The 24,947-nt window shown below is 41.4% G+C and overlaps 1 protein-coding gene and 1 long non-coding RNA gene across 3 annotated transcripts in view; one reads left to right on the top strand and one right to left on the bottom strand.

The window, feature by feature from the left end:
* Nucleotides 1-362: 362 nt before the first annotated feature.
* MYCN (MYCN proto-oncogene, bHLH transcription factor) lies at nt 363-7,364 on the bottom strand. 2 transcript variants are annotated; one of them, XM_042447033.1, is made up of 3 exons: nt 7,139-7,364; nt 4,139-5,119; nt 363-1,912 (listed from the first exon to the last, which is right to left on the bottom strand). In XM_042447033.1, the coding sequence occupies exons 2-3, from the start codon at nt 4,965-4,967 to the stop codon at nt 1,317-1,319; spliced, it is 1,425 nt and encodes a 474-aa protein (XP_042302967.1). In that variant the 5' UTR covers nt 4,968-5,119; nt 7,139-7,364; the 3' UTR covers nt 363-1,316. The 2 variants fall into 2 exon arrangements, with proteins under 2 accessions (XP_042302967.1, XP_042302968.1); XM_042447034.1 differs by lacking the exon at nt 7,139-7,364 and adding an exon at nt 5,308-6,049.
* Nucleotides 7,365-12,019: 4,655 nt separating this feature from the next.
* The window catches only part of LOC121918921, a 119,783-nt gene continuing 106,855 nt past the window's right edge, over nt 12,020-24,947 (top strand). Inside the window, exons 1-2 of the long non-coding RNA XR_006101343.1 lie at nt 12,020-12,245; nt 18,202-18,327. This is a non-coding gene — a long non-coding RNA (uncharacterized LOC121918921). The remainder of the gene's footprint in view (nt 12,246-18,201; nt 18,328-24,947) is intronic.

Here is a 24,947-nt window from a genome sequence, read left to right as displayed (position 1 = left end):
CGTGTGGTCGTCAGTCTGGACCGCGCTCAAAAATCTCCCATTATAAATCATTTTGAATATCTTTCTAAAAGTCAGGTTCCCAGCTGACAGAAATCTATGTGACGCCATGACAATCCTACCATAAGGTTTTCTGGGCAAAATTTGTTCCAAGGATTTGTTAGTGCCTTCCTCTGAGGCTGAGAGAGTGTGACTTACCCAAGGTTGCCGTAGGTTTCCAAATTGAGCAGAAATACGAACCCTGATCTGAGACTCTTAGTCCAACAAACAACTCTACCAGGCTGGCTATTTTACATTATTATTGCAAGTATTATTTTCTACTGATAAAATAACCTAGAGAAGGAAAATGTGTAGTATAGCAGTGTAAAGAGTAAATACCACATCATTTAATTGCTATTTATTTTCATAAACATGAGGTATTTCAAAGTGCTATAAAGATGCAGCACTAAATGTACATCATTGGAAGAAATTAAACACAGAACTTTGCCATTACCCAGTTCTATGCAACAAACATTAACAAATACATTAACTGGAAGAAACAGGCTAGGAAAAAAAGGCATATATAGTAAATTTCTTTACAAAAGTTTTCTTAGTTCAAAAAAGTGATAAAGTAATATCTACTCAAAACTTTCCACAACCATTTTCATACGAAAATATAAGTATCAAATTTAGTTATGTATCAGCATCATACTAAAGTATACAGGCAGTGTAAGAATTAGTACAGTACATAACAGAGATTAACAATATATTTGTATACAAAAACATGCTCCTCAAACATTGAGGTATTACAGTACTTAGGTATGAACTTCCAGTCTAATATTGGTAGCAAAAGTCACCTCTCATAACCCAAGACATGTACAAAAGGCAAATGTGTATATGGTATTTACAGAGGTGTTCCCCAACAACAAGGGTACAAAATGCTTTTGCCCCATAACACCTGGCAGAACGTAAGCACCATTAAAAAGGAATGAATGTTTCCAGACTCTCAACTGGATGTCATAAGCAGGTCCAAATGCTCACAACATTTAAAGAACATATACAGTTCTAAGAGGAAATACAAAGGCATTCCATTACAGTTTGGCAGTCTCTTCAACTCCACAGAAAAGAACATCCATACGCTCTCCATTCAGATTAACAGTGTTTGTTTCTGGGTTGGGTTTTGTTTTTTTGTCATCTATATCAGAGACTGGATTGAAAGTAAAACCAACATTCTTAACGTCAAAAACATAACTCTCTTTAAGGAATCAAAAATGTGCAAAGTGGCAGTGGCTGTCCAGATCAGACAATGACAAAAAAGGTAAGTTTTTTGCTTGTTTAAATTAACAAGTTTGCATGTGTTCTAATTTTTTTATCAACTGCTGTTGTCTGACTTGCAACTTTTCCTTTTCCAGCAGTAGCTTGTGCTCCTCAGCCTGTAGGGAATGGACATAGTCGGTGGCCTTTTTCAAGATGACAACTTTTGCTGCTTTTTCATTTTTAACCAGTTCTGGCACGTGGTCCCTTAACGTAAGGAAACTTGACCTCAAATCATTGCGCCGTTGACGTTCCAGGATGTTGTGGTTACGCCGACGCTCGCTGTCTTCGGAATCAGAGTTTCGAGGACTCAAGCTCTTCGGTTTTGGCTGGGGCGTTGGTTTCACTGGACGGGGCGCTTCATTTTTTACCTTTTTCTGGGGTGGCACATCTTCGTTTTCGATATATGGCGATGGCGCGGCATAGTTATGCTGCTGATGAATAGGGGCACCACGCTTTAGGATGACTTCGTTTGGCTGAGTTCTGACAGAGGCAAAAGTGGTGGCATTTTTAGGGCGCACTGCAATAGTTAGGGTGCTAATGGCTTTGTAGGAGGAGGAGCGCCTCTTTTCCACGGTCACAACGTCAATTTCTTCTTCATCGTCCTCTTCTTCATCTTCATCTTTTATACACATAGGAAGAAAAAAACACCCGAGATTAGAACCTTAGAGAAACGTGGCAGAAAGCTCTCAAGCATTTAGCATTAATTAGCATATATATGTGCTAAATAAAAGCAATTCCCAGGGCAAATGCCAATTTATAAATATTGAAGCTCTTAAAATATGCAGCGCAGGCAGGAATGTTTAAAGGGAGGGAGAGTTAAAAAAAACACCATCAAAAAACCAAATATGTCTTTCCAGGTCTAACGACTCTGTATCATTAGGTCTTTAACAAATATGATATGTAACCAAAGCACAAGGACAGTGCAAAGCATGGGACTGCACACTATTTAGTAAAAGGAATAAATAAAACTGCCACACAAAATGATTCCAGGAAGAAGAAAAGGATCTCGGAAAGCAATCGCCTAATTTGTATTTTAAGCAACCATTCTGTGCTCAAAACTGCCTGGACAAAACAAACAGGACCACAATGCCCACCAAACAGTGTGTGTGCATGTGCAAGCGGGCACACTCACAGAGAGACATAACAAGAACACAGCTTGTTTGACTGAAAAAGGACTGGAAAGCCAAACAATTGTTGGATTTGTTCTAACAAAGAAAAAAAAAATGCAAAAAAGCTGTTCCAGTTGGTAGGTCCCTTTAAGCCAAAGTTTTGGTCTACTGCCAAGAAGACAGCTGTTGGGAGGAAGTACTCCCTCACTCAAAGCTGTCAAGAGGCAGACACTAAAGGAGCATGAATCTTTTAAACAGGAGGCTCAATGGTCAACATTTATGATTACGGTGGTGATCCTATGGCTCCTCTCATTTAGATACAAGGCACTGTGTTTACGATCACAGTGGATACCGGTTGCAAACAAATACATATTTCACTATATTTAAAGTTGGCATTCAATGCATAGTTTCAGCAAACCCCCAAGTGCCAAAACAAAAAAGTCTGCCAGCCAATCACTGTATGGCTGGAAAAATGTTCATTTTGAGACACTGTGCAAAATGCAAAATCAATCTGCCACAGCAAAGAAATAATTCTTATTGAAATAGTCTGGAACAAGACATCGTCTTGCCATTTTGGAAAAAAAGGAATTTTACAGCAGCAGAAAAGATGACACTGAATAAAACCACACCGCCGTGGGCGAGAAGAATGGTGTGGTTTGCTTTTCAAGAAATGCTTCTCTTGTTCATCCATCATCAACCCTGAGATCTTTTGTAAGGTATGAAAAGCCACACAATTGTCTGGCAGCCACCAAAGGAAACTTTGGATTGTGCAGCTGAGCTAAGAGAAGCAAGAACACTGCCATCTACTGATCAGTGTTTGTAGTGGTTTTAAGTAGGAAGCAATAAAGCCCACCTATACAATTCAGTTTTTATTTTACTAATCTTGGCAAAGACACAAGGCTCTACAAGTATTTTCTGCTGGTGAATCAAATACTGTAGGGGATAGCTCCATCTATCTTGTATGTACAAAGTTCCTAGTATCTACAACACAAATTTCACAGTACCAGAACTTCACGTGCACAACTATAAGACGAGAGACTGTGGAACACAATAATTTCTTTTCATCTGTCCCATCCCACCTTTAAATCAGATCTCTTAAATATCTCTCCCTCTGACTTTGCTGTTCTCAACTGCTCCCTTCCTTCAGATTGTGGCCACTAGCATACATTCAGTTGTGTGTGTGTGTGTGTGTATGTGTATATATACATACACACGCATACACACACAGCCACCACACACACACACATTTAAATGAGCTGTCAATCACAAATACTGATGTCTAATTTTTGCACAATGTTGAGGTACACAGTAGCTTAGGGGGAAAAAAGAGAGAGAAAGGTCTCAATTGACTTGGGAGAAGGAAGATGAGAAGGAAGGTATTGGATCATCACACAGTACCACCAATAAGTGAGATTTTGCAGTTCTGCCACTAATCTTCTCTTTACTGCCATTCTGGGTAGGATGAGATGTATGCAATATAATGAGTTCCTGGCCAAGTTATTTTCTAGACTATAACTTCCAGAATCCTCCCCCAGAAAGCATGACCAACCGCAATGGACCTTTCCTCCCCAGAGCTATTCTATTTGGGAGGGGATTCTGGGAGTTGTAGTCTAGACAATAATAATAATTGAATTCAGCTGAGCAAGCCACCCATGATATTTGGCCCCCAGTGATGGGGATGTGGCTGATGGTTAGGTGGCCTGCCCATACATAACAAAGGGCGAGCAGATATTTACCGGAATCACTGAGCGTATCATCCCCTGAACTGTTGTTGTGGTTGGCCCGGCTGTCACTAGCAGCCCCTGGGTGGCTGTTTCTTTGGGCAGGAGCGGCTGCTGCCACCCCTTGAGCCAGGGCTCCGGTGCCCCCAGTGCCAGGGCTCACAGAAGAGGCTGGAGCTGTGACGGTGGGGGGTTCTCTCTTGTTCATTGGGAAGGGGAAGACCACAGCTGGATCCACACACTCCGAGACAGAGTTGTTGAGCTCTGCTTGGCCACTGCCATTGTTTCCTGTGGTGCTGGGGGTGGCGGAGGTGGTGGTGGTGCCCACTGCCAGGGTGGCAGAGCCAGCTGCTGCTGCAGCCGGTGCCCCAGCAGTGCCCTGTCCTTTTTTCCCCTGCAGCTTCTCATTCATGGCCCTTTCCAGCTTCTCGCTGGCAGAGCTGCCACTCCACATGCAGTCCTGGATGATGATGGCATTGAGGTTGTTGGCACTGCTGCTGCTTTCCCCCAAGCCGATCTCAAAGGAGTCCCCGCCATCGGTGCTGCCCCAAAGGTCAGCCTCTGCGGGCAGGAGCAGCAATTCAGATGCCCAGTCCAAGGGGTCGCTGGTTCGGAAGCCCCCCAGGCCTCCAGCTGCCCCCCATGACCCTGGGGGGTTTTCTTGCAGACCTGCTGGGCTGGGAGACAGGGGAGGCGTTGGCAGGAGCTCAAACTTTTTCCAGATGTCTTCCCCTGGCGGTGCCGAGTCTGGACCGCACAGATAAAAATCATCTTCGTCTGGGTAGAAGCAAGGCTGCAGCGAGTCAAATTCGAGATCGGGGTTTTTACTGACCATCCCTGGCATCTCTGTAGTTCTCCTTCTTATTTTAAAATAACAACAATAATAAAAAATACTCCTGCTTCTTCAATTGAAAACCTTTCGCTCGGAGATGACAACCCAAAGGGAAAGGCGGTGTTTTAGGGATCCAAGGGAACACTCTTCCTTCTCAGCAGGATCTGAAAGCAGGAGCAAGGAAAAGGCAAAATTAAAGACAGGAATAGGGAAACATAGCAAGCATGTCCACATTTGCCCATGCTAGAAAACAAGAAAAAGGAAAAGCAATTCTTCACCAATAACTCAATCCCAAAGGCATGATTTAAATCCCCAAAGAAAAAGCCCCAAATGACATTTTCCCAGTTTTTACCTTTTGTGGTCCAAAACTGCAGGGAAACAGGATTCCCAAAACCTCTTGGGATTACATGAATGGAAGTGGCTTGCATTCAGGTCTTTGCATTGCCACTTTCTCAAATGTGCTCAATTGAAAAGGAATATATATATATATATCAATGTTCAGATGCTGGAGGAAAAGGGAGCCATTCAGCCATCATTCCCAAAGGGGGAAGGAAATCAAAAGCATCAATAATAATAATAATAATAATAGAAGAAGAAGAAGAAGCCCTTTGGCTCTTCCAAGCCCCCAAGTCAGAGGAAGTTTCTTCCCTCCTTTTGTCATCTGCAAGCTATGCAAGAGAGAAGGGAAAGGAGGAGGGATGGTTTGGGAGGAAAAAAAAGAAAGGAAAGAGGGAGGTGCTTTGGGTTTTCCTCCTTTGCAAATTGCCCTCCTGCTGCCATTCACTCCCCAGATCGCTTCCAGAAACCCACACGAAGCCAGAGAGAGTAGGAGAAAGAAAAGAGGGGAAGGAAAAGGGGGGAGTGAAAGACAGCAAGGAAGGAAGGAAGGAGGAAATGGCCCCAAGCACAACATTATGCAATCCCATGCAATTCACACACACACACAAGCCTCCACGCCCACCACCCAGAGCCTCAAACCTCTGGTCACCAGACAGGGCAAGGTTTCATTCATTTTTTGGCCACAGATCCAGAGATGCACAACAGGGATACACACACACACACACACACACACATATAATATATGAACACAGATCCCTGTTGTGCATCTCTGGATCTGCCCCCCCCCCATATATATATCTCTCTCTGTTTTGCATCTCTGGATCTGTGGCCATATATAATAAATATTATATAAATGTATATGTATATATATATCTCCCTCCCTGTTGTGCATCTCTAGATCTGTTGCCATATTTTATATATATGTGTGTGTGTATATCTACATCTATATATTTCTCCCCGTTGTGCATCTCTGGATCTGTTGCCACATTACATATATATGCATGTATATCTATGTCTCCCTTCCTGTTGTGCATCTCTGTCTGTTGCCACATTACACACACATATGTGTGTATCTATATTTCCCTTCCTGTTGTGCATCTCTGGATCTGTGACCATATATAATACGTATATATGTATATATATCTCCCTTGCTTTTAGTACAGCTCTGGATCTGTGGCCATATATATATATATAATGCCAAGGAAAAAGGGGAGATGGAGGGTCTCTGCATTGCAGCTCCCCACTGAAGCCAAATCGAGACCCATTCACTAAGAGAGGATATCCCACACACACAGCCGCCACGCCTTCCAAGATCCAAACCGGTTTCACTCCGGATTCGGAGCCAAAATAAATAAATAACCAATAATAATAGTAATAGTAATAGTAATAATAATAATAAGGGTGGAATGCTATGGGAAGGAAAAAGGAAGGCATGCATTGCACCCTTGCATTGCCTGAAACTCAGCTGGGGAGGGGAGGTTTCTTTGGGAGAGAAAGACCCACACACACAACTACACACAGCCACAGCTGATTGAGGACCCCCCGCCCAAAAAAATCTTATTGCTTGTTGATTCAGGCATGCAAGGAGAGAGAGATCTGAGAAGCCACACACAGACGTACAACAACAACAAAAACCCTTATGCATCCATTTCAACCTTTTTGTGCAAGTTGCAATGCCAAAAGCAACACCACCACAAACACACCCACCCACACCAGAGGCAAAAACCCAGCACAACATTGCCTCCAGACTTGCAGCTTTGCACCCCCCTCCCAAAAGATCTTGAATTGCCTCCCTTCCCCAGCTCTTTTCTTTTTGCATCTCTTCTTGCATCTGCTTTCCTTACCTCCTCAGTTGCAAATCAAATCAAAAAGAGAGATCCTTTTTTTTGGGGGGGGGGTGGTGGAAAAGATACAGAAAGGATGAATGGAGAGGTATTCCTAGGCTGGCTGGGCTTCTTCTCCAAGCCCCTCCAGCCCTGGCTTTTTTTTGCAGACAGATGGCTGTCAGGGAAGGAAAGAGCTTGCAAGCCTGGCTGGCTTATTATGAACAGCCCAGAAAGGGAGGCAAGAAGGAGCCTGACACACCCGGGGGGGGGGCAGAGGAGGAGGAGAGGCAGTCCTGGCCACGCCCTCATTTGCGTGGGAGGGGGAGGGGCCCGGGATAAAAAAAACCCCCCCCCATACACACACACACACATTCACATATATGGATTGCATTTGCATTTCTTTCATTCATTCTTTTGCAAACAGAGGCTCTTGTAAAGGCAATGCAAAAGCTGCTTATGCTGCTGAGATGCTTTGCATTGCTCTTCCTTGCATGGCTTTACTTTCTTTTTTTATGGCCACCAATGGTCCCCCATTCCAGCCTCCTGTCCGGGAAGGATTGCAAAATGTCCTCCATTTTGTGCAGGATTAAGAAGCATAGCTTGATGCCTTTCAGCTTTTATTGGGTCATGTCCTCCTTCATCTGGTGCAGATCCTCCTTTTGTAGGACGCGTCCTCCATTTCAGCCTTCAGTCCAGGAGGGGGTTGCAAAAGGCTGCTGGTTGCATTTCCAATTTGGGTGCTTTGCAAGGAGAGGGGAGGAGGGATCAGATGTCTTTAAGGAGGAAAAGGCACTGGAAAATGGAGGACCTGCCAGGAAAAAAAAAGAGGACAGGACCCAATCAAAGGGGAAAAGACTCCTAGAAATGTAAATCAGTCCTGTTCAAAAGAAGGGAGCACATTGTGGGATTCCTCCTGGGCAGAAGGCTGGGATGGAGGACACGTCCTGGAAAAGGAGGACATAATGTCACCCTCTTTCAGTTACCTTTTTAACTCCGTCCTACATTTTCCGGACATGCTCTCCATTCCAACCTTCTGCCCAGGAGGAAGTCCAAAAGGTCCCCCCTTTTATGTCAGCAGGCCTAACAAGGATGAATTTATATTAAATATATTTACATATATTAAATATAACATTAAATATATTAATATAATTGATATTATAATAAATTGATATTAAATGGTTTTGGTTTGTTTTTTTTAATCTAGTCTTGTCCTCCTCGGTTCAGAGGCTGAGAGAGTGTGACTCTCTCAAAGTCACCCAATGGGTTTCATGGCCAAGCTTTGCAAATCTTTCCCTCCTTGCCTCTCCCCTGTAATAATGAGTCCCATCCCCTGATCTGCATTGATTCTGGAGTAAACCCCACAGGACTCAATAATATGCCGCCTCTCCTGCAGGATCGGGGCAGCTTACAATAACAAAGTACAATATAAAATGCAACATACTGTATATTAAAATACATTATATGGGGCTCTTGCTGGATTGCATGCAAACATGAATGGGCACCCTCCTTCCTTCCTTGCATCATTTTGTCCTCCTCTAAATAAATGTTCAAATAACATCTCCAATCCCACAGCTTTTATATATATTTATTGGCATATTTATAGTGTTTTAACTTGGACTGTTTTAGATTTGTAAGCCGCCTTGAGTCCCTATACTGGGAAGAAGGCAGGATATAAATAAACGTAAACATAAACATAAACATAAACATAATAATAATAATAATAATAATAATAATAATAATTTTATTTAAGAAGGAGGAGATGGTGGGATTTATTTTTATATTGTATGGATTTTATTATGGCTGTAAACCGCCTCGATCTTATTGGAGAGGGGGGATAGAAATAAAATTTTATATTATTATTATTGCTTTTATGGCACCGAAAAAAATACATGGTGCAGAATAGAAATAAATTATTATTATTATTATTGCTTTTATGGGGCCAACCCCCAAAAATACATGGTGTAGGATAGAAATAATAATAATTGCTTTCATGGGGCCAACTCCCCAAAAATACATGGTGCAAGCTTTCGGACCTCCACCACTTTCTTCCTCCATCCTGAAGAAGCCAGTGGAGCTTCGAAAGCTTGCAAACTACATTTTTAAAACACGCATAAAATATCCCCTGTTTGGTGGCTTGGGGGAACTTCTTGTATTTGGAGACAAGGCTAGGTTTTCTAAATGAAGGCATAAAAAAGGCAAACGTCCAGATCTGTGTTATATTGGCTAGAATGTTGGACTAGGACTCTGGGTTCGAATCCTGACTCGGCCAATGGAACTCCACTGGGTGGCATTGGGCCAGTCACACTCTCTCAGCCTCAAGAGGATGGCCATGGCAAACCTCCTCTGAACAAATCTTGCCAAGAAAAGGGTTGTCTTATAGTTGTCATAAGCCAGAAATGACTGTGTGATAACAATAAAAGGGATTGCTTTTGCAGAAGAGGAAATCATCCTTGTATTTGCAAGGCTTTGTTGCATGGATTTGCAAGGCTTTGTTGCATTGATGAACCTGGGAACTAGCACTGGCCTTAATGCAGAAATGGCTGCAGTGGGATAAGGCCTGGGGTGCAAAGCATCAAGTAGAAAACAAATCCAGCTCTCTTCCCTTGCAGACATCCTTCTCTCAACCCCCCACTATGGACACACACACACACATATATATACATTTTCTACTTTGGTTTGCTCTGCAAAAGGCGACACCTTGCGGATCTGCCTGCAATTGGGATTTTTTTTCAACAGCTTTCTAGGGAAAGGCTTCCCCAGAAAGAGATGGGTGAAAGTAGCCTGAGTTATAGTCTTCCCCTCTTAGTATTTCCAAATGCATCTGCACTTCAGAATTAACCCAGTTTGACACCACTTTCACTGCCATGGCTCAAGGCTATGGAATTCTGGGATTTGTAGTTGTTGTGGCACCAATCCAAGAGAGCGGCGGCAGGATCACTGGCACTTTGGCCCAATTCTAGCGGCAGCGTTTTGCAGGATTCATAGGTCATAACGCACTGCAGAAATAATTCACTTTCAGACCACTTTAACTGCCCTGGTTCAGTGCTAGGAAATCATGGGAATTGTAGTTTATTGTGACACCAGAGCTCTCTGATAGGGAAGGCTAAAGGTCTCACAAAACTACAGTTTCCAGATGTCCCAGTTAAAGCGGTCTCAAACTGGATTATTTCTGCAATGTTTTTTGGATCATTGTTTTCTATGCGGTTCCCAGGTACAGCCCAGTTTAAGAGTGCATTAAAGTAGGAAGGAAATAAATAAATAAATAAATAAATGACTGAGGCTGCATCCACACTGTAGAAATAATCTGGTTTGACACCACTTTTGCTGCCATTGCTCAGTAGTATGGAATTTTGGGACTTGTATGTCAGAGAGCTTTGGTGCCACAGCAAACTACAATTTCCAGAATTCCATACCACTGAACAATAGCAGTTAAAGTGGTGTCAAACTGGATTATATCTGCAGTGTGTTTTGGGTCATTGTTCTCTGGGCAGTTCCCAGGTACAGCCCAGTTTAAGAGTGCATTAAAGTAGGAAAGGAATATATATATACAATTTCCAGAATTCCATACCACTGAACAATAGCAGTTAAAGCGGTGTCAAACCAGATTATATCTGCAATGCGGATGCAACCTATAGCAGCGCTATCACTCATTAAATATTGCCCTGGACTTTTATTGTTATGCATTTATTCTAAAGAAAATAGAATTCAACATATAAAAATGTTGTTGCTTTCCTCATTCGCTAATAGTTGGAAATCTGGAAACGTTTCTTTAGAAGCATTGTGGAAGAAGGTAGACAATTTGTCAGATAGTCTGAAAGTAAATAAGGGATTAATGAGTATTGATACTTTAGTTGTTGTTGTTGTTATTATTATTATTATTATTATTATTATTATTATTATTTTCTTATATCCTGCCTTCCTCCCAACGTGTGGACTAAAGGCAACAAACAGCAAATTCAAAACAATACAATTAAAAAAACAACAACATTAAAATATATAAATTTTAAATTTAAAAAACAATCAGACAATTTTAAAAGGTAAAACAGTTATGAATTAAAATGTAATGTGTTAAAAATGCAAAACTTGACATTTAAATCGCATAGCATTTAAATCCCAGCCCGTTTAAAAATGACTTCAATTTATTGAATTTGTGAGTGCAGTGTTAGGAATTGTGAAAGTACAGTCCCCAGAAATCCATAGCGCTGAACCATGGCAGTGAAAGTGGTGCCAAACTGGATTGTTTCTACAGTGCGGATGCAGCCCTCATTGATAAATACCAGCTTCCCCAAAGCAATTCTCAAAAGGGGAGGAGACACACACAAAAAAAAATGTAATGAATTTAGATGTCTCCATTAGACAAGACACAACATAGCAGAGCAAAGTTAGGAAGGCCACATAGCAGGATTAAACATTTCCAGTGACAAATGTCTTTTTTTAAAAAAGGCCTGCCTGCGGCTACAGTCCTATAAACACTTTCCTGCTTTATAGAAAACCAGGGATATACGTCTGCACTGACACGTAGAGGATTTCAGTGTGCAAAGTAGAATTGCAAGGAGCTGTTTAAGCACTGTTTACCTAGAATTGCAAGGAGAAACTGGCTCCAGAGCTTAGTGGGAGGAGGAGGGATGGCATTCGATAAAGTATACAGTGGTACCCCGGGATACGAATTGATCGCGTTACGAAATTTCCGGGATACGAAAAAGCTAGATTGGAAAAAACTGTTCCGGGATACGAAGGTTTTTTCGGGTTACGAAATTTTTTTCGGCGCGAAATTCAAACGCGCGGCTTTCCAGCGCTAACGGAAAGCCTTTTCGGGTTGCGAAATGCATCGGGTTACGAACGGGGCGGCGGAACGAATTAATTTCGTAACCCGAGGTAGCACTGTATTTAACAGTAGATTAAGGGATGCAGGTGTTGCCCATGCTTCTCGGTGCATCATGCTCAGGAGCAGTCAGGTATACCTGTCTACCGCCCATAAGGAAAGACATATATTCCTAGGCATTTACTTGAACAGAAGATTGGGTCCCAGAGGCAAAAATAACATGGAAAGAGGTGTGATAAGTTCCTGCGCCATCTGAATGAATCAGATAAAGCAATTCAGCTAGCTTTTTATTCACAGAACGAGGTAAGGTCAGGGTGGCCTGATGTCATAACCACCAAGAAGGACAAAGCACCGTAAAATGTAAGATGTACAAGACAAATGGAGGACCTGACTTAATATTCGCTCAAAACAATATAAATTTGTGCTTCTTGGTCAGGCTCAAAAAGGAGGACATTTTGAAATTCCTCCTAGACTGAAGGCTGAAATGAAGGATATGTCCTGGAAAAGGAGGACATCTGGTCACCCAGGGTGAGGTACATCTTGCATATGTGTGTGTGTGTGTGTGTGTGTCTTCAAGTTCACTGTTGACTTATGGCAACCCTGTGAATTTAATAGGGTTTTCTTGAGTAAGGAATCCTCACCGGTGGTTTCGCTAGTTCCTTCTTCTAAAATATAGCCGACAGCATTTGATATTCATTGGTGGTCTCCCATCCAAGTATTAGTCATGGCTGAACCTGCTTAGCTTCCAGGATGATATGGTGGTTGTTTGGAGTTGTTGTGTGCCTTCAAGTAGTTTCTGACTTATAGCGACCCTACACCAAACCTATCATGGGTTTTTTTGGGCAAGTTTCTTCAGAGGGGCTTGCCATTGCCATCCTGTGAGGTTGAGAGAATGTGACTTGCCTAAGGTCACCCAGTAGGTTTACATGGCTGAGTCAGGATTCAAATCCTGGTTTCCAAAACTGTAGTACAACACTCACCACTACACCACACTGGCTCCTAATGTTTGCAAAAAAATGTGCTGCATGTTCTAGAAACTTCTTTCAAAATCCATCCAGGGATGATTTTTTCTTTCTTTCATTAGTCTCCACTTTTCTAATGATTTCAATTTTGGTGGCCAAACTATACCTTTTTTAAAAAGGCAGGTTTATACGCATTGATCTTTTCTCTCTGTTTTGCTGGTAATGCATGGATTCTGGAGGCAGCTGCTGTTTTCCTTGCCTGTTGCGGAACAAGCAAAAGTAGCTACAGAAGATTTGGCTAGAGTGGAATCCTGCTTTCTCCCGCCTCAAGCTTTGTTTATTTTATTTTATTTTTTGCAGACATGCTGCTGCTACTTCACAAGCAAAAGTCTTTCTCCAGCCCTCTTTCATTTCCTTAGTCCTTTATACTACTAGAAAAAAATTATTAAAAAATTCCAGTTAGATAGCAAGCAAGGTGGAAAGGGGGGACAGGATAGATGTGAAAAGACACTTTGGCTGCATCTGCACTGCAGAAATAATCCAGTTTGCGACTTAACTGCCATGGCTCAGTGCTATGGAATTCTGAGAATTGTAATTTTGTGAGATATTTAGCCTTCCCTGTCTGAGAGATCAACAAAGTACAAATGCCAGGCTTCCATAGCATTGAGCCATGTCAGTTAAAGTGGTGTCAGTCTGGTTTATTTCTGCAGTGTGGATGCAGCCTTTGTATGAAGGAACTTCAGTATTGCAAACTTTGTTTATTGAGCTATGCCTGTACAGTAGCTCTCCATTTTTGCAGACTTGGAGTCCGCGTCCCATGCTTGTTCGTGGGTGGCAAACAGGAGGACAAAATGGGGCTTGCACCCGTGGCATGCACCCATGGGTGTCCCTGGGCACATGACGCCATTCAAGCCAATGCGGATTGAATATCGGCAATTTTTCATCTTCATAGTGGGGTCTGGAACAGATCCCCCCATGAAAATGGAGCGGCGACTGTATAAGAAAAAGGATTCCCTTGAGTGTCCTAGGCCCAGACCATAAAGTGCTGCAAAAGAAAGTATCTGCACTTCACCATTTGTCACCCAAACAAATCACTATCTAATGGAGTTCTGAAAAAAAAAAGTGTTGATGTGTTTCCTCTAGCCAAGACTACAGATTAATTTGTTGGTTATATACTCTAGCAGTTGCTGTTTCCATAAAATCTTCAACAGAAGGCCCACATGGAGCGCATTACATTAGTTAAATTGGGAGATTAGTAACCGTCACATCCGCAGTTCAGAAAGTGTACTTTTTTGGATTGCAACCTCTAGCCAGCATGTCCACTAATGGATTTTGCACACTGAAGTCCTCCCAAAGTAACTTTTCCAAGCTCTCCACATAGCTGGCAGGCTAATCAACCAAAGTTGGCTCAGTATGCTCAACCTAGAGGAGTTTTAGGCCCAGGAACATGTATTTTTCCCTTCTTTCAACTTGTTGCTGAAATGTTGAACATAAAGAGGTGCACAGTTTTTGTTCTGCTCATGCAGAAAATCTGGCCTTGGTGGTGAGAGACTTGACAGGTGCCACAGTCTCAGCTCCATATTAATTGCACAGACTGCAAGAACATTACATGTGTAGGCTGATGGTGTCATTGACTTGTACATTTTTTACTCTTAGTCTGGGGCTGTTGTTCTTTTTCTTCTTCTGTTGACTATTTTTTTAAGAGCATGAGTCATTAAACATTTGTGGCAATCTGATGTAGTTTCGCTACACCTCCTCCTTCATTATTTGCTCTCCTTTTTGATTGGTACCCAAGGAAAAATGCAAAAATACTATACTCCACATTAATTTGGCTGATAACCAGCTTTGTAGGTGTTTCTTCTATGCAAGTTTTACTATGCAGGTTAGAAAATAAAATTTTAGTCCCCTGATAATACGATTGATTGGATTGATTTACTTTGGCTTTCTTCTCCCTTTGGCAGCCACACAAGGCTTTCCTTAACTATGATTTTCTAAGTATAATTGTCAAAATTATGTAGTTAGAGGTACTCACTCCCTGCACTTTCACTTTCCTCCAATGTATACTACTGTAAAAAAAATAAATCAGTATTCTATATTCTTATTAGAAAAGACCAGGCTATGCAAGAAGAGCCTAGGAGTTTGGCTTTTTGGGGTTTTGTAACAATAGTGTGAAGAAAGCTCATTTGGTTTCAGATGCGGGGCAGTGATCTGAAATCCAGACTTGGTCAGTACTCTGTAAACACTAGGGCCACTTTTTAACTAGTAGGGATCATTATATCATCTGCCACCTCATCTCAGGCTTCCCTGTATCCTATCAGATTAGTAGCTATGGCCAAAGGTGCAGTGGATTTTCCCAGAATGGTCTACATCAGGGATGGCAATGATACATCCCTCCAGAAGTTGTTGGACTGCAAGTCCCAGCAGCCCTAGCTAGTGTAACCAGTGTGAGGAATTGAGAGAGTTGTAGTCCAGCAACATCTGCAGGGCCACATCATACCCACCCTAGCCTAAATCTAGTTATTGGTTCCAACTAGAGTAGATTCATTGAATCAGTGAGACCCATCTTTATATTAGTTTCATTAATTCAATAGGTTCACTCTAGGTTTCTTAGACTTCTGGTCCTGGATCCCGTTTTCTCCAGTTCTCAGAGCAAGGAGGAGAAATCTCAAGGTGAGAATCCCGACTTATGGTATAGTTTGTGTCAAGAAAACCCTGTGATAGGGTTGTCTTACGGTTGCCATAGGTTGGAAATGACTTGAAGGTACACAACAACCACAATATGTGTATACTGTATATAATTTCCTCATTTGTTAGAAATACTTAATGGCATCTGCTGTGCAACTGTCATTCTTAAGGATGTCATCAGGGGTTCCCCCTCATAATATCACCCTTGTGACATCACCAAACCCAAGACCATGTGACATCACAAGAGATAATACCTAGGTCTCAGGTTTTGGCTCTGAAATCTCATGCACTGGGATAGTCCTGACCTGGCAATGCTAGTCTATGCTATTTGCAACTAATACTGTAATTGGATTTAGCCTATAAATTGTTGCGAATTCTGTGTGTACACACATACATACATAGACATGCATAAATAACTGGACTCTTTTGGCAGTGGCTGTGGGGGCTGTCATGATAAACACCCGGGGAGGAGGTGTCAATATTTACCGCTGAATATGACCAACCAAAATGCCATACCAGTGTGGACAATCCTTTCAGTTCTCTGAAGCTTTTTGGTAGGTTTAGAAAAAGCAGGAGCTGGGGAAGGAAAGAGAGAAGTCCAAAACCCAGCAGGGGAGTTTCTAATGACCCTTGTGGTCTACTGTCTAGAAGTTTATTGCTAGAGTAGCCCATATCTTAGTTGCTTGTAATATTTTGATGGACTGAAATAAAGAAGAATAAGTTGTTTTCCATTTACAGATGTTTTCTTGACTGATGCCTGAAAATGAGCCCTCTTTATGCACGGATGAGTGGATATTTACAAGCCTTAGTCAATAATAATAATAATAATAATAATAATAATAATAATAATAATAGCATTGCAGAATTAGCAATAAAGATTTCAAAACAGATTCTTTCTCTTTCTGCTGAGAGTCATATACAGGGCATCATATTCTAGTTACTTTTTTGGCACCAAAACAGGACAAATCAGCCATCAGTGATTTATTCATTCACTCATTAATTCAGTTCATAACTCACATTTCTTTCATGAATGGAGTTCAAAGTGTACTACAATTAAATGGTACAAATACAATCAGCACATAATGAATAAAAGCATTACAAATTTACAACTTATTAAAAACTCCAGTAAAATAAAATACAATATTGGTGATCTGGTATCTTTTCGGTTCTGAATAACATCTAAGTATAATGCAATATAAAGGCAAAAGATTTCCTTGATATGATTGTCTAATTGTATCTGACTGTAGGGGTAGTGCTCATCTCCACTACTAAGAGCCAACGTTGTCAAAGACATCTCTGTGGCCAGCATGACTGCACAGAACACTATTACCTTCCTACCAAGGTGGTATCTATTTATTTACTTGCACTTTTACATGCTTTTGAACTGCTAGGTTGGCAGAAGCTGGGATTAGTGACAGGAGCTGACACGGCACTCGGGCCACAAACTGTTGACCTGTTGATCTTGCAATCGTCAGAGTCAGCAACCACTGAGCCACCATGTCCCTTATAATTCACTATACTTTATAGCTAATGAAAGAGCTCCACTTGTAACTCCTTGCATTGTCTCACATGCCATGTACAGAAAGTAGTAATATCACCAATTTAAGATACATGGAAGACACCATACTAGTGGAAGAAAACTGAGTACTGAGGATACCGTGGATGTCCAAAAATACCAACAAACAAATGGGTCCTTGAACAGATCAAGCCTGAATTCTACCTGGACGCCAAGATATGATTAAATTTAGGCTGTCATATTTTGGCCACATCATGAGAAAGTATCACTAAAAAATACGATAATTCTAGGGAAGGTAGAAGACAGTAGTAGAAGAGGAAGACCACACATTAGATGGATACATGGAAGCTGGGGGTGGGGCACAGGACAGAATCTGCAGAACCTAAGCAGAACAGTGGAGGATAGGGGGACTTGGAGATGTCTCATCCGCAGGGTCACCATGATATGAGGTTGGCTTGAAAGCAGTTATCAAAAATGGTTATCCCTGGATCAATGCAGGTCAACAGATCATCAGCTGGACAGTTTATAGGAAAGAAAGAAACAGCTGTAGACAGTGGGGACAAAGACAGTATCATGTGCTGTTACATTAGAAAATAAATTATCAGTATTCCATGTCTATATCCTGAGAAGTACTGAAGTGTATAAATCACATTCAGCCTTTACAGTGATAATGGAAAGAAGGAGAGTACACACATGTAATAATAAGCAAAGCAGCCTTCCTCAGACTAGTATATTCTCAATGGCCATGCTAGCTGGGGGATGTGTAGTCCATCACATTTGAGGGACAATGGGTGGGAAGATACTGCTCTTTGGAAGGGCAGGAAAGCTGATGAAAATTAGAGTACTGCAGGCTCTCCAGCCTGGTCTACAGAATTAATTCTCACACATTTTGGGACTAAACTCCTGGATCTATTTACAGGCTTTTCATTTCCGCTAAAGTCAGTGGGATCAATCTACAGAAAAAAGTGGGGCAGGGACCTCAATTTTAGCAAAATCTCAACTTTTTTCCTTTCAAATCAAATGGTTACAAGCTTTCAGGCAATCACTCAGCTGTATTGGCATCACTAATTATTACTCTGCCTTTTCTTTTTTTTAGTGTACTATACATCAGGATTGGGAAATTCCTTGTCTTCCAGATGTTGTATGCCTGTTCCCATAAGTCCCCTTTGAAATGGCCAGTGATCGGATTGATAATACCCCAGCAACTTCTAGAAGGTCACAGGTATCCCAGACCTGGTGTACTTCATTACCTGATTGACTTCTGTTATCACAGCTCTCTCTTTTATATTCTCCATTACTGTGTATTTGTCATTTTCCAGCACAGATGAGTATAAGGTCATGCCTCCTTGTTATATAAAGGGGATGGATATAATAACATTTTAAGCACAGAAAGCAAGTTATGTGGAATAGATTTGAAAGAAGGGGTGCAGAAGAAAGGAGGGGATGTAATCTTACCACATATAAATCAAAGTCTACTTTCATGATATATATTCTTGTCTCCCTCCCAGTTTTTAACATTTTATGAATATATTTAGATGCAGTTTAATGAACTACAGAATTATTAAGTGCTCTGTAAAAGGGCTTAAATACTCTAAGGGCACCAGTTCCTGTCTGATCTTGGAAACTACATGGTTGGTATTTGGTTATCCTAGTGGATACCAATGGTCCACTGCATTTCAGAGGAAGGATCTGGCAAAAATACCTCTTATACTTTGCCTAAGAAAACCCAATGAAATTCAAGGGATCACCGTACACGTCCATAGATGACTTGAGACACATGTTTACACACAGGCTTACAAAATCTGTGTGGGTTTTTGTTTGTGTTTGTTTTGAATCTGGACTTTTTTGTATACCCGCCAATATTAAATTTCAACAAGCACCTAAAAGATTTCAAAGCCAAAATCACCATTACGTATATACACAAACATATGGAGAGAAAGAAAAAATTGTTAATATGGATGCTATGTGAAATTCAGTTGCTGTGCTTCCCTGCTTTTACTAGAACAAGTATGGGGAAAGTGTGTCCCTCTAGGTATTGATGAACAGCAATTTCCAGCGTATCTTCCATTGGCAACACTAATATATATGGCATATAATGGTCTAAGACATTGGGAGTTTACAACGTATAAATAGGAGAGCAAGAAGGTAACTAGAAACAAAATTTTATAAGATTTATGGGCCAATTTTGTTGCTGTTGTCATTGCTGTGTGCCTTCAAATCATTCCTGACTTATGGGGACCGTAAGGTGAACCTATCATGGGGTTTTCTTGGCAAGATTTGTTAAGAGGAGGTTTACTGTTGCTTTCCCCCGAGACTGAGAGCATGTGCCTTGCCCTAGGTCACCCAATGTGTTTCATGGCTGAGCGGAGAATCGAACCCTTGTAGCCCAACACTCCAACCACTATACCATGCTGGCTCTCACAGTTTATATATGCAGAAGAATGAACCGAGAATCAGGTGGTAGAGTTCTTGGGTGGTAAAAAGAGGTATACCACCGAAGGCTATAGGAAGTACATAAATGCTTCCATGAAATGGTGGCTTCTTTGTCATCACAATGATAAACTCACTCCAGTCTTAGGGCCTTACTGCATTACAAAAGTAGGCAGAAAGTGCCTTTCTGCTGACTTTCCCAGATGTCATCATAGTACTTCTGTACTCCCTCCAGAGGGAGCCAGTCATAAAACATAGCTTTTGCCAAATGGATTTTTTTCCCCAGCAGGACAAAAGGCACACATTTACAATCATCTCTCTTGGCAATAGAATGGAAATGCTTTGTGGGCATGCGGGAAGGTAATCAGAAATCCATGCCTATCTCGCTACCTTTCATCCTTCTTTTGTAATGCAATAAAATCCCTCGTTTGAATGATAAGTGAACTGTCCAAGGTGCTACACCTATTTAAGAGATCCAGTCCACCACATTGGGTAACTCCTTTAAATTTCAGACTGAATCCTGGTGTGGAGTCAGTGACCCACTGACATGGAACAGCCACCAGCTCTGTAATACAGACCATTTGAGGGAATAAAAAAGTAGCATAACATAGAGCAGACTCATCTAATATCTTCTTTTTTGTTTTTCTTCTTTCTTTCTTTTTCTCAGCAATGTTGTTGTTGTTGTTATTATTATTATTATTATTATTATTATTATTATAGTTTATTATTATAGCGCTGTAAATGTTGGATCAAGAAGCACACCTGAGCTGTGCTATCCCATCCAGAATGTGTGCATACTGATAATGCCTTCCTCCAAAGCCACAGAAGACTTCAGACTTCATCCAGTTGTTTCACTAGGAAATAGAATAGAGCCTTGTTTGATCCACAGCACCAAAGCCATGGGGAAAATTAGAAATTTCCCAATATTACTATTTCCTGAAGCTTACCCTTCAGGTGAGAATTGGCACACTGCATCACCTTGTCTCCTTGTGTTGGCTGAGGGATTCTGGCAGTTATGGTTCAAAAATGTAACTTTCCTAAACTCTGGTTTGATTTCTCCAAATACTAGATGAATTTGTGAAATTGCACCCTGACTCTCTTGTGCATAGCAAATAATTTTGCTCCATTTTGCCCAAAGTAAGGAGAAGAGGACCTTGAAATTAGGAAATCAAATACATTACAAAGGACAAATTAGCCAACACACATTGAGTGCAATTGTGCCCATTCCCCATAATATACAGAGTGAGTTAATAGCAGAATAGCAGAGGGGCAAATCTTTTTCCTGATCAAGAACAGAAAATGCTGTTCTTCTTTAACTGAGGTCCAGGAGAAAATCTAAGATTTCAAAGTAGAGAATGTGAAAGAGCTAAATAGAACAGAAGCTAGCACAGAGAATGCATTGAGGTTAACTTCTGCCTTGCATGGTTTCCTAGACCAGTTCGTGTGACAACATCTGGGCTGGGCAAATTTTCTAAGGGACTAGGTTGGCTTTATATCATTGTTGTAGCATTAACCCTTGAGTTTGAAGAGCAGTTTGCCATTTGTGCGTTTTGTGAGTATGTTGCTGTTCCCATTTGCTGCTCTGAAAAGATTTAGCAGTATTTTAGTTGGTAATGGCAGGGGGATGTTAAAGGGAGAAAAAAAATTGCAAGCATTGAATTGCAACCAGATATATAAACCTGTCTTCATTAGCGAACTCAAATATTTTCAACTATTTTCAAATGGTATCAATAGAAAGAGGCATTCTCATATAAAGAAATGGGTTTAAAGCAAGAATCCTTTAGCTTTTGGTTGGAAATGTAATGTTTAAGGGGAAGGCTTTCATTTCCTACATCTGAAACTCATTTTCAGGCATAAGCTAGAAGAAGGATTAACCCTGAAAGGATTTATACAATGGGATCAGAAATGGAAAACGTTACCTTTGGGGGCTACAACTCCCAGTATCCCCTCATGGCCACTCTGACTGGGAGATTCTGGAAGCTGTAATTCCAAACAATCATTTTTCAGAGGTGTGCTCTTGACATTTATGGTGGTAGTAGCCAGTGTACTCAAGTGAGCAGAGCATTTGCTGCAGATTTGGGAATACAAGAGAGAGAGACCACCTCTGCTACAAAAAAATCATATTTAGACTTGGCCTGTCCTAAACCTATACCATTGAATGTGATCAGAGAACGCTGAGGTGGTAAAAGAGATTGCATCTTGTTATACTACAGGTGGAAGATGTCATTTTTGAATGCATTAACAGGGAGTGAACAGGACAAACTCCCTGCAAATAAAAACAAAAACATAATTCATAAAGGATTAGGCTAGAATCCTCATCATTTGCTTACTAGGATGTGTTTTGTTTGTTTTGGCTTATAGTGGCTGCATCTGCACAGCAGAAATAGTGCAGTTTGACACCACTTTAACTGCCATGGCTTAATGCTATGGAATCCTGGGATTGCAGTTTTTCAAGACATTTCGCTTTCTCTGTCGCAGAGCTTTGGTGCCACAACAAACTACAAATTCCAGAATTCCATAGCATTGAGACATGGCAATTAAAAGTGGTGTCACAGCATTTTAGACCTGCTAAAATTTCCAAAGGCAGCCCCATGTAGATTGTGTTACGCTTACTAGAAACATTTGTCATCATTCCTTTTGCTGTCTCCAGGCTTTGAGACCTCAGTCTTCCCTGGTAAAAGTTCCTGGTAAGTAGTTTGAGTTCCCTTGAAATCAGTTGAGCCTGATCTTACTTCCAAGTAAACGTGTCAAAGGCCGGAGCACCAAGTTTTCCAAAGGACAGAACTGATACTCTGAGACAATAGTGTAAGCAGATGTTGATCCCTTGAAACCAATCAAGCTTTTCTCAGTTTATGACTGAAGCTCTTGGCTTAACCCATCTCCATTTGTAACCATGGGCCAGAACTTGAAAGTTATTCCTCTGTTTGTTCTGTCGTCGTTGTTTTTAACATGCAGCAGATAGAGCTGCAGTGATAAGCTCTGGAACGTTCTTCAAAGGTTTGCCATAAAAAACAAAAAACTTGTTAACAGCAAAGGAAACAGCCTCACACTTATTGCAGCAATGAAAGTACCTTCAGACTCTTTAAACCCCTTTATGGACTATTGATGCTTTTATTATTGCCAGCCCAGCTTTAGTAAATCAGTGTAAAACATTTGTTTATTTCTGTGTCGCATAAATGATTGAGCTATCTCTGGCAGTTACCATAGATTACTGAGGAGCAATTGGAAAAGTCACCAATGTCTTATTGCCTTGCCTTTCTTTTATACAGACATGCATGCCGGCATCCGCCTATGGTCCCCTTTAGAGGGTAAAAAGGCACAGCAATTGTTTTATAGCACAGCAGAGAGAGTAACCCTTTTCTTTTTCAAAATCCACTCACTTTTCTGGCAGGCACCCCCTACTTGATTAGAATCCTGAGGTGCAGGCAAAAAGGCCTCCTAAAGTTGGTTTGACCCCACAAGGCCCATGTAGATTTAGCCATTTAAACCTCTGTGTGTGTGTGTGTGTGTGTGTGTGTGTGTGAGACAAATTATCTGAATGAGGAAAGTAATGTTTGAAGTGGCATTTTCATGTCCCTGGCCATGGTATCATTTGAAATACCAACAAGAGTTTTGGAGGAATGGGGGTGAGGGAGAAGAGAAACGGTGTGCTTCAAGGACTGAATCATTTGCCTGAAAAGCATGAGATATGCTGCTGACCTTATTCATCCATTCCCTTATTTATACCCTATCTTATTCCCAAGCTGAGAATCAAGGCAGCTTTCCCTTGTCCAAAATTGTGAAATATTCCAAAAATCAAAACTTTTTTCATGGGTGACAGCAACAATAGTAAGAGGGAAGAAAGATAACAAAATATCATCATCATCATCATCATTATTTTACACTACAAGTTAGTTTCCCGTATCCGGAATTTCAAAATCCAAAATATTCTAAAAACCAAAACTATTGTCACGAGTACCTGATACCGTGGCTTTTTGACTGTTCAGTGTTCACAAACATTGTTTCATGCACAAAACAATTAAAATATTGTATAAAATTACCTTTAGGCTATGTGTATAAGGTGTATATAAAACATTTATGAATTTTGTGTTAGGTCTGGGTGCCATCTCCATGCCATTATGTATGTACAGTCCACTCTCCCTATATGTGGGGGATCTGTTCTGGACTCCCCCATGTATGGGGTAAAGAGCTCAAGCCCCATAGAAAATAATTAGGCGCGTGCATGCAATGGTGCATGAGGTGCATGGTCATTTAATAGAGCCAAGTAATAACATTAAGGTATTAAAAAAAGGAAGAAACCACCTAACCCAAGGAGATGTTAGGATAAAGTTAGCAAATGCCTCTTCCAAGTGGCCACCTCCATCCTTTTGTTTGCTCTATCTAAGCATCATGGGCTGCCCCAAAGCTACAGTAAATTCTGGGGTTTGCCAGCACAGAGGTCATTTCCATGCTGAGCAGGTCTTCTGGCGACGATTATGTCTTGCTGAGGATTCTGCCTGTAGAAGGAGGTGCAGTGCATCTTTGCCTTGATGTCCAGAAGCCTTTGGAGATCTTGGGCCAGTTCCTTCACAAGAGACCTGCCTTTTGCTGGCTCAGTTCCTGACCCTGGGGGAACAGGGGGAACGTTCTCCTTCCCATTCAAAACCATGAAGGAAGGGGAGGCATTGCTCTGAAAAGTTCCAGTCTCCACGGCCTGTGGATTGAGCCCCAAAACCAGAGGGGTGACCAGCGGCTGGGATTCTGCCTCTGTGGCTCCTATGGCAGCTACGCAATGGGGTTCTCCAACTGAGGCTGTGATAACACAAAAGGGATTTGCATTATTCCCTCCAACAAGATCTTTCCCAGTGCATCCAGATTGCTCAGCGGGAGCAGCAGTTTCACGGGGCTTGTGAGGCTGGACCTGTTCTTTCCCTAGCTTCTCCATGCAGCTGTCAGGAGTGTAAGATCCAGCAACCTCCAACCCAGAAATCCACAACAACTTGTTCCAAAAAGGTGAAGTTTATTGAAGATACAGGTAGATGTGGCTAGACAGACGTTTAAGCAGAATCTAACAAGCCAAGCCTCAAACCCCTAGTTAAAACATGTATTCCCTCCCACCTTTTTTCCTGTGGGCCCTACACCCCCCTCGTGCCATGAGAAGCAAACTCCCTGGCCTTGAAGACGCTCACAGATGTCTCGCCCTTATCACCACATTACATCCCATTCCCAAGCAGCAAGTTAACTACCAGCAATAATAATAATAATAATAATAATAATAATAATAATAATAATAATAATGTTTATTTATATACCGCTTTTCCAAATTAGATCAAAGTGGTGTACAACACAAAGTACAATACAAAGTCAAAATAAAACATAACAGACTTCTCTCCCCCTCTAGATGGTGGCTGAAGGGAGGACTTTTCTTCTTTC

Source organism: Sceloporus undulatus, chromosome 1 (assembly GCF_019175285.1).
Source record: "Sceloporus undulatus isolate JIND9_A2432 ecotype Alabama chromosome 1, SceUnd_v1.1, whole genome shotgun sequence".
In the NCBI taxonomy this organism is placed as follows: Eukaryota; Metazoa; Chordata; class Lepidosauria; order Squamata; family Phrynosomatidae; genus Sceloporus; species Sceloporus undulatus.
This window is presented reverse-complemented; position numbering and strand designations above follow the sequence as displayed.

What these genes read in the sequence shown, in the direction of transcription:
- MYCN (XM_042447033.1), bottom strand. Translation starts at nt 4,967, where the DNA reads ATGCCAGGGATGGTCAGTAAAAACCCCGATCTCGAATTTGACTCGCTG. An exon ending in TGATACGCTCAGTGATTCCG is followed by an intron (nt 1,913 to 4,138) that starts GTAAATATCTGC and finishes TGTGTATAAAAG; the next exon opens with ATGAAGATGAAGAAGAGGAC.